This window comes from Terrapene carolina, unplaced genomic scaffold (genome assembly GCF_002925995.2).
Source record: "Terrapene carolina triunguis isolate 2854851 unplaced genomic scaffold, T_m_triunguis-2.0 Scaffold110, whole genome shotgun sequence".
Taxonomy (NCBI): domain Eukaryota; kingdom Metazoa; phylum Chordata; order Testudines; family Emydidae; genus Terrapene; species Terrapene triunguis.
The window spans coordinates 3,079,833-3,092,986 of NW_020664461.1; the positions used below are offsets into that span (position 1 = coordinate 3,079,833).

Genomic DNA, 13,154 nt, shown 5'->3' on the forward strand with positions numbered 1-13,154 from the left:
GCCTAAGGACAAAAAGCTCTGGACATGCCTTTACAAGACAGCTTAAACACAGGGGTGCCGTCTCCCGCCTACATGTGCAAGTTAAATTTCCAATACTGGGAAACCAGGACTGGTCATTTCACAAGGCTTATAGATTTAGTCAAGATATTTGCATGTGTCTTTCCTGTCCTGAGAGCTACTAAAGTTTTACAGTTTGAACTGCGTGAGTCACTGTTCCACACAAAGGCAAACATCCTAACCAGGTTTCCAGATCTGCTAAAGAGCTTTATTGAAAGAATCCGAGAGAGAAGATACTTCTAACCTGAAAACAAGGTTTGAGAATAAGAATAGTACTTAGTAGTAGTATTAATAATTCCTAGATGTTATACAGCTCTACAACTATAAGTCTCAAAGTGCTTTACCAACAAAGAAAGCAACAGCACCCCCATTTTGCAGGTGGGGAAATTACAGTGCAGGAAGGTGAAGTGACTTGCCTGCTGTCATCCAGTAGGCCAGTCTGAGACCTGGGCTCTATTCCTGGCTCTGACAAGTCCTAGTCCAACAGTCTATCTATTAGGCCACACTGCCTCCACAGAGTGCTTTATATTTTCAAAGCCCTGTACAAATATTAAAAAATTAATCTGATTGAAAAACTGGTTAACAGGATTAGTTCTCATTTTGCCAGAGTAACAAGCATTCCAGAGAAACAGGTTTGACAGGAGTATTTAGAGGGTCAAATACCTTGTAACTATGGGCTGCCTGTTGCAGTAAAGGTCGCTATTTGCCCAAGGACAAAACTGGACAACAAAATGGCAGATTCAATTCATTGTTGATAAATGCGAAGTAATGCACGTTGGAAAACATAATCCCAACTATACCTATAAAATGATGGGGGTCTAAATTAGCCGTTACCACTCAAAAATGAGATCTTGGAGTCACTGAGTGGATGTTTTCAGAGAACTATTCACAATGTGCAGCGGCAGTCAAAAAAGCTAACAGAATGTTGGGAATCATTAGGAAACGGATAGATAATAAGTAGGCCCTACCAAATTCATGACTGTGAAAAATGTGTCATGGATAGTGAAATAAGTCCTCCCCTGTGAAATCTAGCTATTGGGGGGGGGTGGAGACGACTGGGGGGCCCCCAGCCAGGGGCTCCTACTGTTCCCTGGGCTCCAGCTGCTAGTCCCCAGGCTGGGGAGGGACAGAACTTACTCTTCCTGTGCACAGCTACTCTCGGGGGGAGATCAGATCCACCTCTGGGTACCTCCCCTTGCTGCAGGAAGCAACAAAATTATTAGGGGTATGGAACAGCTTGAGAAAAGAGACAACTAAGGGGGGGGATATGATAGAGGTCTATAAAATCATGACTGGTGTGGAGAAAGTAAACAAGGAAGTGTTATTTTCTCCTCATAACACAAGAACTAGGGGTCACCAAATGAAATTAATAGGTGGCAGGTTTAAAACAAACAAAGGAAGTATTTCTTCACTCAACGCACAACCTTTGGAACTCTTTGCCAGAGAATGTTGTGAAGGCCAAGACTATAACAGGGTTGAAAAAAGAACTAGCAAGTTCACGGAGGATAGGTCTATCAATGGCTATTAGCCAGGATAGGCAGGGATGGTGTCCCTAGACTCTGTTTGTCAAAAGCTGGTAATGGGCAACAGTAGATGGATCACTTGATGATTACCTGTTCTTTTCATTCCCTCTGAAACATCTGTCATTGGCCACTGTCAGAAGACAGGATACTGGCTAGATAGACCATTGATCTGACCCAGTATGGCCGTTCTTACATTCTCAAGGATCTCAAAAACCAATCCATACCACTAGGGAGATAAGCAAATATTATTAAACCCATTTTGCAATGGGTAAGCTAAGACAGAGCAGTTAAGTGATTTGCTCAAGGTTGCACAGTAAGTCAGTGGAAGATCTGGGAACAGAACTCAGGAGTCCAGACTTGTTACAGGATCCATTGTCTTATTTGCAATTCACCAGTTCCATTCAGCCCACTGCAAGGTGAAATCTATGTAGGTATTTATAGATCCCCATCACAGTGGTAACCAGGCATCTGCACTGCTCCAAGCCATCATGAAGGGACTGTCCAATGCTTTCCTGTAATATTACACCACCATGCAGCCACCCCATTGGACCCATGCTCAGAAAGGAGATGACAGATTCTAGAGGAAGCTATGGCAGTCTCTCTGTATCCGGGGAGGGTTGCTGCAATCCAGGAGTTCGTGCTTACTCACAGATGGGAAATGGAAGGAGAAATTGACTGTGAAGACCGCATGATTGTCAGATGCAGGCTTCTGGTCATACTGCATTATTACATCAAAGCTCCTTCATTTGTTGCAGATGAGGAAACTAAGGTTACCTCTTCACCAGAATACAAGACCCGTAGATGATTCGGGCTCAGGCTTCAAAAACGTCACATAGACATTCATGTTAGGGCTGGAGCCTGGGCTCTGGGATCCTCTCCCTCATGGGGTCCCAGAGCTCAGGCTCCAGCCTAAGCCTGAACATCTATACAGCAGCTTTATAGCCCTGCAGCAAGAGCCCTGCAGTCAGCTGCAGGTGTTTAATTGCTGTGTAGACGTACCCTAAGAGCTCCAACTAGGGGTGGCAACATAGAACACCTCAACAAACAAAGATTTGTCTCCTATCCATAAATGGATTTAATTCAAATCCTTCCCTCCTCTGCCACAGTTAACACACACTTTAACTGGGAGGAACTGCTTGTTTGGGTGACTAGAATTTCCAGTTTGCTGACAGAGTGATACCACTTATAAGAGCCTAGAGTGATAAAGATGACTATTGTACAGTAGCTTTATAGAAAACTTCACCATGTTACGATGAATGCAACTAGTCAGACAGACAATCAAATAGCCTAGAGAAGCCATTTCCAAAACCCAGTCAGGCTTTCTGGTGATAGGTTTTAAACTGCACAGAAAGCCAGCGTGGCCAAGGCACATATTTCCTTCTCTGGCTCCCGCAATGTCTTATCTCCCATCCGAAACAATGCTTCTCAGTCCCACTTAGGCCATGCCTTCCCTGTAGAACCCACTCAATGGGGGTTGGTCTGTTCTTTTGCTGGGACAGAATGCTGCTGGTTGAAAACAATTTAAAAAATCCATTTTAAGTGGCTATCATTTTTGCAAAGAAGTCTTTCCTCCAGGAGCCTCAAGATTTTGCTGACCCCTTTCATTCTGGGATCCAGTCTCCCTACTAAGCCTCATCCACTGTCAGTTGGCTGCCAGTGCAGTGTGCCCTTCTGACATCTGTGATGGAAAAGAGAGACCTCTTCTAATACTATCCTGGACAAATATATCAAATATGCACACATCCAGGCTTCATCGACACCTGCAGCAGCATTCAGAACTGTATGCCAAAAGGAAAAGACTAGAGTGAGGTAGGAAAGGGTTAATGCTACCCAGGCGCTCATATTAAAATCCATGCTATTCATGTTCTTAGTGATAGATGCTACTGGGTGAACAGACTTATCTTTGATCTCATTCCTGCTGTCATTTCATAAGACGCTACTGTGTTCTGCTCCCTTCTGCTCAAATATCTCTTCATCTCGTTCCTAAGGTAACATCACAAAACACCAAATTCTCCACCAACGTTTGGCTGTGTAGGTAAGAGAAGCAACACGTTTTTGCATTTTTAAACAAGGAATTTAAAAACCCGACTGAAAAATAGTAAACAAGCTCAGGAAAAGCTAAGAAGTATCTATTACAGCTTCACTACTGAGATGCTGCGGCACTTTCATTTGTACAACTAAGATTTGGCTATGAAACACCAGAAGGCTGGCACAGGGACAGCGTGCGAGAAATAGGAATGAAAGGACTAGAAAGATTATCAGAGCTGGGATCACAAGAAATCTGTACTTGAAACGTACTGAAAGGTTTAATAGGATGGCGTTACTTTGAGTAAAGCACCACCAGATAAAGTTTACAATCCAAAAATAATCCTAGTTTCTTTAGAGAGATACAGCCAAGATCAGGATGCCCAAATTTTCACTCAAAGTACTTTGCTAAATGTCTTATATCTGTCCTGGGATGAGTAGAGCCTAGTGGTTAGATCATAAGATAGGAAGTCAGGAAAACAGAGTTTGATTCACAGCTTTGCAATGGAGATGTTATGTGGCCATGAGCAAGTCTCTATGCTGTCACTTTATCAGTCTGTAAAATGACTAAAATGCTACCGGACAAGACTGCTGTAAAGCAGTTTGAGCTCTTCAGACAAAGAGATATTGTATAAGTGTAACAGGGGTGCACTGTCCCTTTAAGGGTAGTGGAGTTTGGGGGGTGAGAGACAACCCCTGTTCTGTAGCATGACTCTTTTAAGGTTTTGATGTACTAGGAAAATGGCAGAGGCAGATATGGGGAGAGAGGAAGCAGTCCTGGGGGAATAGTTTCTGTCTGAGGAAAACTTGTTCTACTATTCCCCTATGAGCCTGGGACCAGAAGCCTTACAGAGAGGGCAGGGCAAGGCTCCCCTCTCTCCTAACCAACTAGGACCTGCTCTGGGAAAGAGGGCTGTATATATTCTGCTGTTTCTTCTATCAGAACAGGGAGACATGGGAGAAGCCTTTTGGATCCCTGAGATTGGAATTAAGAAATCTAAAGGGATATCTATTATGACAGCTGAATCGATGGGAATAAATGTTAGCATTAAAATGGATAAGGGATGTATGGCCTACCACAGCTGTATTCTTTTCATCTTCATTATCAGATATAGTAGCAACTAAAGGGACACCTCAGAAAGCAGGAGTGATTTTAATAAAGGAAATATTGTTTTTGGCAACAGAAATAGTATACTTAGACATGCCGTAGCATGGATTCCAACAAATGGTGGGAAACCTGGCAATAAAATGGCAGATAAGGAAGCAAAAAAGGTTTTAAAAAATGGAGAAATTGATATAAAGATTCCTGTGGGGAGGGTGGTTTCAGGGCTTTAGCCCCATAGGAGGTGCCTGCCTGGGCTCAGAGCTTCAGCCCCATTCCTGCTGAAGCTCTGAGCCGCAGCAGGCATGCCCTGTGGGGCTGAAGCCCCGAGACCCCCTCCCCGCTGGGCAGAAACTAGAGGCAATGCATGGGGGGGCATGTGACGGCATGTGTCCTTTTGCCAGGGTTTACTGGCCCTGCTCAGTCACATGGTGCCACCAGGTCATCTCCCTGCACTGCTGGAGCCTGCAACCTGGAATCACGGCGGCAAACAGCTGGGAGCTGCAGGGAGAGCCACTGCCTCTCCCCATGGAGCTAAAGCAGTGGCCCCTCCCTGCAGCTCCCAGCTGTTTGCTGCTGCCTCTCCACCAGGAGCTAACACCTGGGAGCTGCAGGGAGGGGCCACCTAGGCAAGAGGGGGTGTGTGCCGGGGGGGAGAGGGGGGGATGGCATGACTCAAGCTGTTGGGGGAGTGAACCTTTAAATTGTGCCCCCCTCCCTCAGCAGGCACCAGTCGCCTCTGGCAGAAGCCCCTAGCCTCACCACCCCACCGTAGGGCAGAGGCCCTGAGCTCCCCGCCCCGACAGTCTGGTAGGCAGAGAATGTGGAGGGTCTGGGGGTCTCCGCGAGCAGCACTTTAACTGTAAAAGAGTTATGAGCCACAGTTTGACCATCCCGGTCTACAAGTGCTTACATGCATGGGGGACAGAAATCTGACAGAGGGTTCTTCAATTCAGCAGACAAAGGTCTGACAAAATCCAATGGCTGGAAGTTGAAGCTAAACAAATTCAGACTAGAAATAAGGCACATTTTGAACAGTGAGGGTAATTAACTATTGGAACAACTTGCCAAAGGCTGTGGATTTTTCACCACTGGAAACTTTTTAGCCATTTCACAGGTGTGGAACTCAGGGCAGAAAGTTAGTGGTTTGCCTAAACTCACAAAGGGAGTCTGTAGCAGTACATGGAATTGATGCCAGATCTCCTGCGCATTGTACCTCAGCCAATAACCACCCTTCTTCTCTAACCCCCAGTTCAGCAGACTCTTAAAGCACATGCCAAAGTTCCATTGAAATTAGCAACAACTTTTGTACATTGACATCAATGTGAATTAATCAAATGCGGGAGGGAGTGCCAAATTATGACCTCATGCCCCAATTCTGCAACCATGTTCATACCTGCTTCGCACATAAGCAAGTAGTTCCAGTTGCATCAAGTTAAGCACATGCATATGTCAAAGATTGGGGCCTAAAAATCTACATATACATTGTGTGACTGAAGTACTCATGAAAGACCATCAAATCAAAGTGCTTCATGTGCGCATAAGGCACAAATACAGATTGAAATCATAGCACTAGTTTATAGCAAGTGCAAGCCTTACCTGGCCAGGTTCACTTTTCCAGGTGCCCAGTCCTATAAAAGGCATCTTCTGCCCAGTGTGGAGCACAACAAAGTCACATGTAGAAGACATTTTTACCTAAAAAAGTTAATTTTTCATTATAACTACAAAGTTGCAACAACTTACATTTTCTACGCAATAAAGAAAATACGAAAGTCCCAATTCTGCTCTCATGTTGCACCACTGTACGTCTCCATCCAACCTATTCTCTACATGTGGCACATGTATAAATTGATTAATTTAACAGTAATAAGTCGCCAGGACCAGATGGTGTTTACCCAAAAGTTCCGAAGGAACTCAAATGTAAAATTGCAGCGTTACTGACTATGGTATGTAACCTACCATTTAATCAGTGTCTGTACCAGATGACTGGAGGATAGCTATTGTGACACCAATTTTAAAAAGGCTCCAAAGGTGATCCTGGCAATTATAGGCCAGTAAGCCTAACATCAGTACCACCAGCCAAATTGGCTGAAACTATAGTGAAGAACAGAATTATCAGACACATAGATTAACATGATTTGTTGGGGGAAGAGTCAACATGGCTTTTGTAAAGGAAAATCATACCTCCTCAATCTATTAGAATTCTTTGAGGGGGCTCAAACTTGTGGACAAAGGTGATCCATTGGATACAGTGTATTTGGACTTTCAGAAAGTCTTTGACAAGCTCTCTCACCAAAGGCTCTTAAGCAAAGTAAGCAGTCATGGAATAAGAGGGAAGGTCCTCTCATGGATCAGGAACTGGTTAAAAGACAGGAAACAAAGGGTAGGAATAAAGAGTCAGTTTTCAGAATGGAGAGAGGTAAATAGTGGTGTCCCCCAAAGATCTGTACTAAGACTAGTGTTGTTCAACATATTCATAAATGATCTGGAAAAAGTGGTAAACAGTGAGATGGCAAAACTTACAGATGATACAAAATTACTCAAGATAGTTAAGCCCAAAGCAGATTACAAATTGTTACACAGGGATCTCTCAGGGATATATTAGCATTGTAAAAAAGTACAGAGAAGGGCAACAAACATTAATAGGGATATGGAACAGCTTCCATATGAGGAGAGATTTAAAAGACTGGGGCTTTTCAGCTTGGAAAAGAGACGACTAAGGGGGGATATGATAGAGGTCTATAAAATCATGACTGGTGTGGAGAAAGTGAATAGGGAAGTGTTATTTACTCCTTCATGTAACACAAGAATCAGGGGTCACCCAATGAAATTAATAGGCGGCAGGTTTAAAACAAAGAAAAGGAAGTACTTCTTCACACAATGCACAGTCAACCTATGGAACTCGTTGCCATGGAATGTTGTGAAGGCCAAAACTGTCCATCAATGGCTATTAGCCAAGATGGTCAGGGATGCAACCTCACACTCTGGGTGTCCCTCATCTCTGACTGCCAGAAGCTGGGAGTGGATGATAGGGGATGGATCACTGGATGATTGCCTGTTCTGTTCATACCCTCTGAAGCACCTGGGCATTGGTCACTGTCGGAAGACAGGATACTGAGCTAGATGGACCATTGGTCTGACCCAGTATGGCCATTCTTATAATAGCTTAGTCTCCTGTGGACTGTAGTTCTATTTTTGGTTGCTGGATTTAGTGTATGGGTGCTGGTAGTGGTGGTGGCCTGCGATCTACAGGAGGTCAGACTAGATGATCTAGTGGTCCCTTCTGGCCTTAAACGCTATGCATACGACAGTGTAAATCATGAATAACACCACTGAGTCCAGTGTAGGTATATTTGCATAAAGGAGATCAAAAATCTTTCACAAAGGGTCTAGGGAAAATAAAACATTATCCTTTCCCTGTTGCTGTCCTCTCTCCTCAATGTGATTTACATCTGTTGGGCAGCTGTGGAGCTGCAAAAATTATATAATTTAAGAACTATAGTGGTATAAGTCAAAAGATTTCTCTCTCTATTGCACTATATTCTTCAGGGAGACCACCACCTTTGGCAGTGAATATCTCAGCGCACATAAGATTAATCTCCTGGCTATTATATATATGGATGTAAATGTAGATTACAGGTCTCATCCTGCAAACCCTTCCTCACACAATCAATCCCAATGAACTCAGTGGGACTACTCACATGAGTAAAGGCTTACAGGACTGGGTCCATAATTTATAAAGCTATTATACTGCTTTAAAAAACATGAATTCAGCCCATCCAAGAAATATGGTTCCTGTCTCTCACACCCCAGACAAGCAGAGGCCTAACAACATTGCATGCAGACTAACTGGGGGATGTTTTCTATGACCTCCCAAATGCCCAATCCTGCAAGTTGCTAAAAGCACTTAACTCCCATGTCAGGGAAGTGAAGGACAGCAAGGAAACAATGTGTATTGCAATGTATGTTGATACAGACAGGGAAATGCACTACCACTACACAGGCAAGAAGGGATTTACTGTCCTATAAAGGAGGATTTTTCTGGAAAAGATTGATCCCCCTCTCCCCACGGGAGGACTTTTCTTATTACATCAGTGTTTATAGCAGTGTACAGTTTTGGCCATAAATTTGCTCATGGTGTCTTTTTAAGTACAGGCCCTCAAATGGAAAGATATATTGTATTTGCCACTTTCATGCATTAAAAAGAAAAAACTGAATGCACATCTTTAAGCTCCAACACATCATGTTTCAGATTTCCTAGGGTGTCGGAGTACACAATGCAGCAACCTGGAGCCACTTATACCGAGTACAAGCTCAGGTGACGAGAGATTCCATAACATCCCAGAAATTAGTAGTAGGAATAGTAAGGATAGAAGGAAACTAGTGAGCCATTTTTCAAGCTTAAATACAGAGTGCTTCTGCAGGGTTTATGCCAAATCCTACAGCAGCGAAAAATATGGCATTTCACCTATTCAGAAGATGAAGTTATGCATCCAAGGAGCTTGTGGTTCTACTGCTTTAACAGCTTGCCACCAACTGGTGCAGGTGCATACCTGCTGCATTTGGGGAGAGGTAACTGATTTTGTCCAAATTACCTACTCCAGGCTGTGGTTTGGGGACCAGAACAGACACAAGGAGGCCCACCCACATCATGCCTTCCCTTCTCCCCTTTGTACACCTTGGGAGGAAAACTTTGGGGTCATAGGGTCTTAAGAGTAAGTGTTTGCAGGAGAGAGAGAGAGAGATGAAGAAATCTGGGCAGGATGCAGTCTGTGCAAACCCAGTTAGATGCATAATTAGTTCCATCATTCTATCCAAAGCAGAGAGTACAATTTTGATTTCACAGTGGTATTGATAACCAAATTGAGTTCAATGGAGATATTCCCGATTTTCACCAACATGATAGCAGAACCACATCTTGTTATCCAAATGTATTCAGTAAGGTGTCCCACAGACCCAGTGCTGACACTTTTAGTTTCCAATTTACCATTGCCCTGCAACTTGTACCAGCTGTAGCTATTTGCACCCATGCAGAGCAAGCATAAAACTCTACCAGATCAGACTGGTAGTGTTTTACACCTCCTTTGCGGTAGAGACGGGAGACAGGGAGGAGACTCTTCAGAAATATGGAATCTAGAAAAAACTCATCTCAATGGACAGAGCAAGACAATGAGGAGTTTTACAAGCTAGGCAGGCAGAGCTATGAATTTTTAATAATTATGCAACATAGAACAATGTAAAACAATACGCAAACTGGAGCTAAAACCCAGCAGTTCCTTACCACACTTCTGTTATTTTATTATTAAAAATATCATTTTCTTTCACCTGTTCTTTCGATACAATTTTTGTAGTGACCGGCAGAGATCCAATGAAAAGGACACAGTTCCTTAACATTCAAGAGAGAGTGGCCCACCCCACCAAAAGCTGAATTGTAACATGCTCTATTGGAAATAAAAGTTTGGTGATTAGATACAACACCTTGCATCTGTACTTTACATGCAGGACCTATTAGTGTCAGAGTAGACAGGGCCAGAGGCCTGATTTAGCACAGCTTCATATAGGAGTAGTAGTCTTCTGTTGCTAGAGAAAGAGAAATAATTGTGCAAGATGTGTTTTTGATTTAGGAGGGACAGAGATTTTAGGATTATCTATCCTTTACACTATAGTATCCAAGCACTTCCGAGGGTATAAGTTTGGCATAGCAAAATTCCTAGTGGAGTCTTTCTGCTCTTCTACAATTTCTGGTTATAGGAAACTTTGATTTTGGGGCGGGGAAAGGAGGCACGTAAATAGCATGTTGCTGATGGTGGAAAATTTTTATCAAAGAGGAAGGTCTTGCAACATGTCCTAATGGTTGTTCTTACGGTTGAACTGTTAAAGGAAATCATGTTTCAGGATGCATTCCAAAGCCTGCTAACTTCCTCAGCTTTTGTTGGGATCAGCTATTTAGCTTGATTCAGTGCTGCTTCCTGAATTAAGTTCTACCCACACTAGAGAGACAAACTCTGTCACCAACAGAGGTTGGTCCAATAAAAGATATTACCTCACCCGCCTTGTCTCTCCAATATCCTGGGACTGACACAGCTACAACAATACTGCATTATACCCACACTAGATAATCTACTTGTAAAGATCCATGAACAGTATGTAGTATCAGCTCAAGACTCATCTACATGGGGAAATTGACTGGAATAGCTATTCTGGAACAACCTATTCTACAGTGGCTATTCTGCAATAGCTGTTCCAGTCAATTTCCCTATGTAGAACCCTTCGTGTTGGGACAGGGACACTGATGAAAGAAGGTATGTTTTGCTACGTCCTGCTCCTTGGACTCTGCCTTTATACATCTACAGCTCGGAGTAAATGGGAATTGAATGGCAGAACTTGTTTTTAATCACCTAAATACATAAAAAAGACAGGTCTATTTACACCCAAGTATAATTACAGTTGTGTGTAATTTTAACTGTGTTGGCAGGTAGCATAAGTAACATGCTAGTTGAGCTGTATTTTAATAAATACAATTCACATTCACCCTGAACTCAGAACTTTAACCCAGAGGGCAAGGTATGCATACCTAATCAGTAACTGTTGATAGCACACAAGTACAAAATTATCCTACTCCACATAAATACAGTTTTATATTAACACTCCATGGTGCAGAGGTGGCAGAACTAGAAAGACTGGGGGGGGGGGGGGGAAGGCGGCATAAGCTAAAGTCTAATATTTTCCTGTCCAGATGTCTCCCTTCACCTGATTTGCTTTGAAGTCAGCATCATTTGTAAAGAAACGCATAAAGAGGTCCAGCAGCCTGCAGTTATTTTTGCAATAAAAATGTGGGGCCGTTTTTGTAACAATGAAGACACAAATGAAACAGAGTCTGTCAATAAGTTCACGGTTAAACCTGGGTATGAAAAGCAGGGTTCATTTCTCTGTGCATGTGTGTGGGGTCGGCGGAACAAAACCTGAAGTCAATGGGGTGAGAGTCAAAGACGATGTGAAAGTAACATGAATAGCTTGGGGGGGAGGGGGTCTATAGGACTAATAGCGAGAGATGTAAATTACACGAATGTATCAGCCTCCCTTTAAATCTCACTTCTTTTTGGGGCCGGTGGGAAATCCACCAGTTTGGTTTGTTTTTCTAATCAGAGGTGCCATCGTTTTGTAGCACTCGGTCGCTCTTGCTCCACAGCTCAGAGGTGAGCGCTCCAGTTTTTCCATTACTCTAGTTTAAACTCGACAATAATCTTTTTGAACGAAGTTTAACCTCAGGTACCCACATGCACAAACCGGACAGCAAAATGCATCCCTCTCCCCTTCCTTTTATAGACTCAATGAAGCGATCCTCCCACCAACTTCTGCGCCAAAAGCGAATGGAAATGGGACATTTAGTCCAAGACAGCCACAGCTTTTGCAAATCTCTCTCCGCCCTGGGGAGGGGGGGAAATACACAGACCAGTCTCATGCAAATCGGGTTAAACAGAAACGGGAATTAAAACAGCTTTAGGAAATCACATCGGGAAACTCACCGCACACCCGTGACTCTCCCTTCTCTATTCCCAACGGGAGTTCAAAATACAACTCTCCGCCCTACATTTCCGTTTCCGGGTTTGAACTTTAACCACCCAGTCAAAGCCAGCAAATTTACCCTTCCACGTGGGGCTGAAGAGTGCACATGTGTTACCGCATTTCCTCTGCTTTGCAAAGTCCTCAGTGCAGCACAACTTCCACAGCACCCCTTGGAAGCTTGCTGGGAGTGTTGTATGGAGAAGGTGGCACCGAAATTGACAAAGGGGGAGCCTCTAAATGGCAAAATCCTGCCAGGATTCATTCTCTTTTGAAAGGAAGATTCCCATTATTCTGGAGTTAAAATTAAAGTAGGTTTTCTCTTGCCACCGCGGGTTTTGCATGTAGAATTTTGTGAGGGAGGCGTTTGCATTTTAAGCTATTCTCTCTTGGAAAGGAGGAGTTTGGTTTTTTAAATTTCTTCCTCCGCGGATGGAAAAATTGTCAGTGTTTCCTCCTTCTCCCTGTTTGAAATGTCCCTTACTCAAACTGTCACAGTTTGAGACATAGCTCTTGGTCCCAACCTCCAAACTCTTTCTCAGCTAAGCAGTTCATTGGAGGAAGTGGAGTTACAAACCTAAGTAAAGGTTGGTAGGATCTGCTCCCCTATGACAAACAACCAGGGAAATCACTATTTGATCGCAGTAGGGTTAAAAAGAGAATACACACATCACAGGAGAAATGGTATAGTGGACTGGACTGCTGGATGGACTTCGGATCATTTAGTTTTAGTTAATTTAATTATGTTGTTTGTTAATCATTTATATGTAGAGCCTCTTGTCTTTTGCTGTTTCTTTGTCTCTGCCTTACACTTCATAGTGGTACATTTCAACAGCTTGGATTTTCAAATTCATAGAAAAAGTTTAAAATGATCTCAACAGGAT

The 13,154-nt window shown here is 43.3% G+C and overlaps 1 protein-coding gene across 1 annotated transcript in view; it reads right to left on the bottom strand.

Moving 5' to 3' along the window:
• Nucleotides 1-12,305, bottom strand: part of AKR1A1 (aldo-keto reductase family 1 member A1) — a 29,093-nt gene extending 16,788 nt beyond the window's left edge. The window contains exons 1-2 of the mRNA XM_024197683.2: nucleotides 12,234-12,305; nucleotides 6,307-6,402 (exon numbers count right to left, since the gene is read on the bottom strand). Coding sequence (XP_024053451.1) covers nucleotides 6,307-6,396 — 90 coding nt within the window. The 5' untranslated portion in view covers nucleotides 6,397-6,402; nucleotides 12,234-12,305. The remainder of the gene's footprint in view (nucleotides 1-6,306; nucleotides 6,403-12,233) is intronic.
• Between the last annotated feature and the right edge of the window lie 849 nt (nucleotides 12,306-13,154).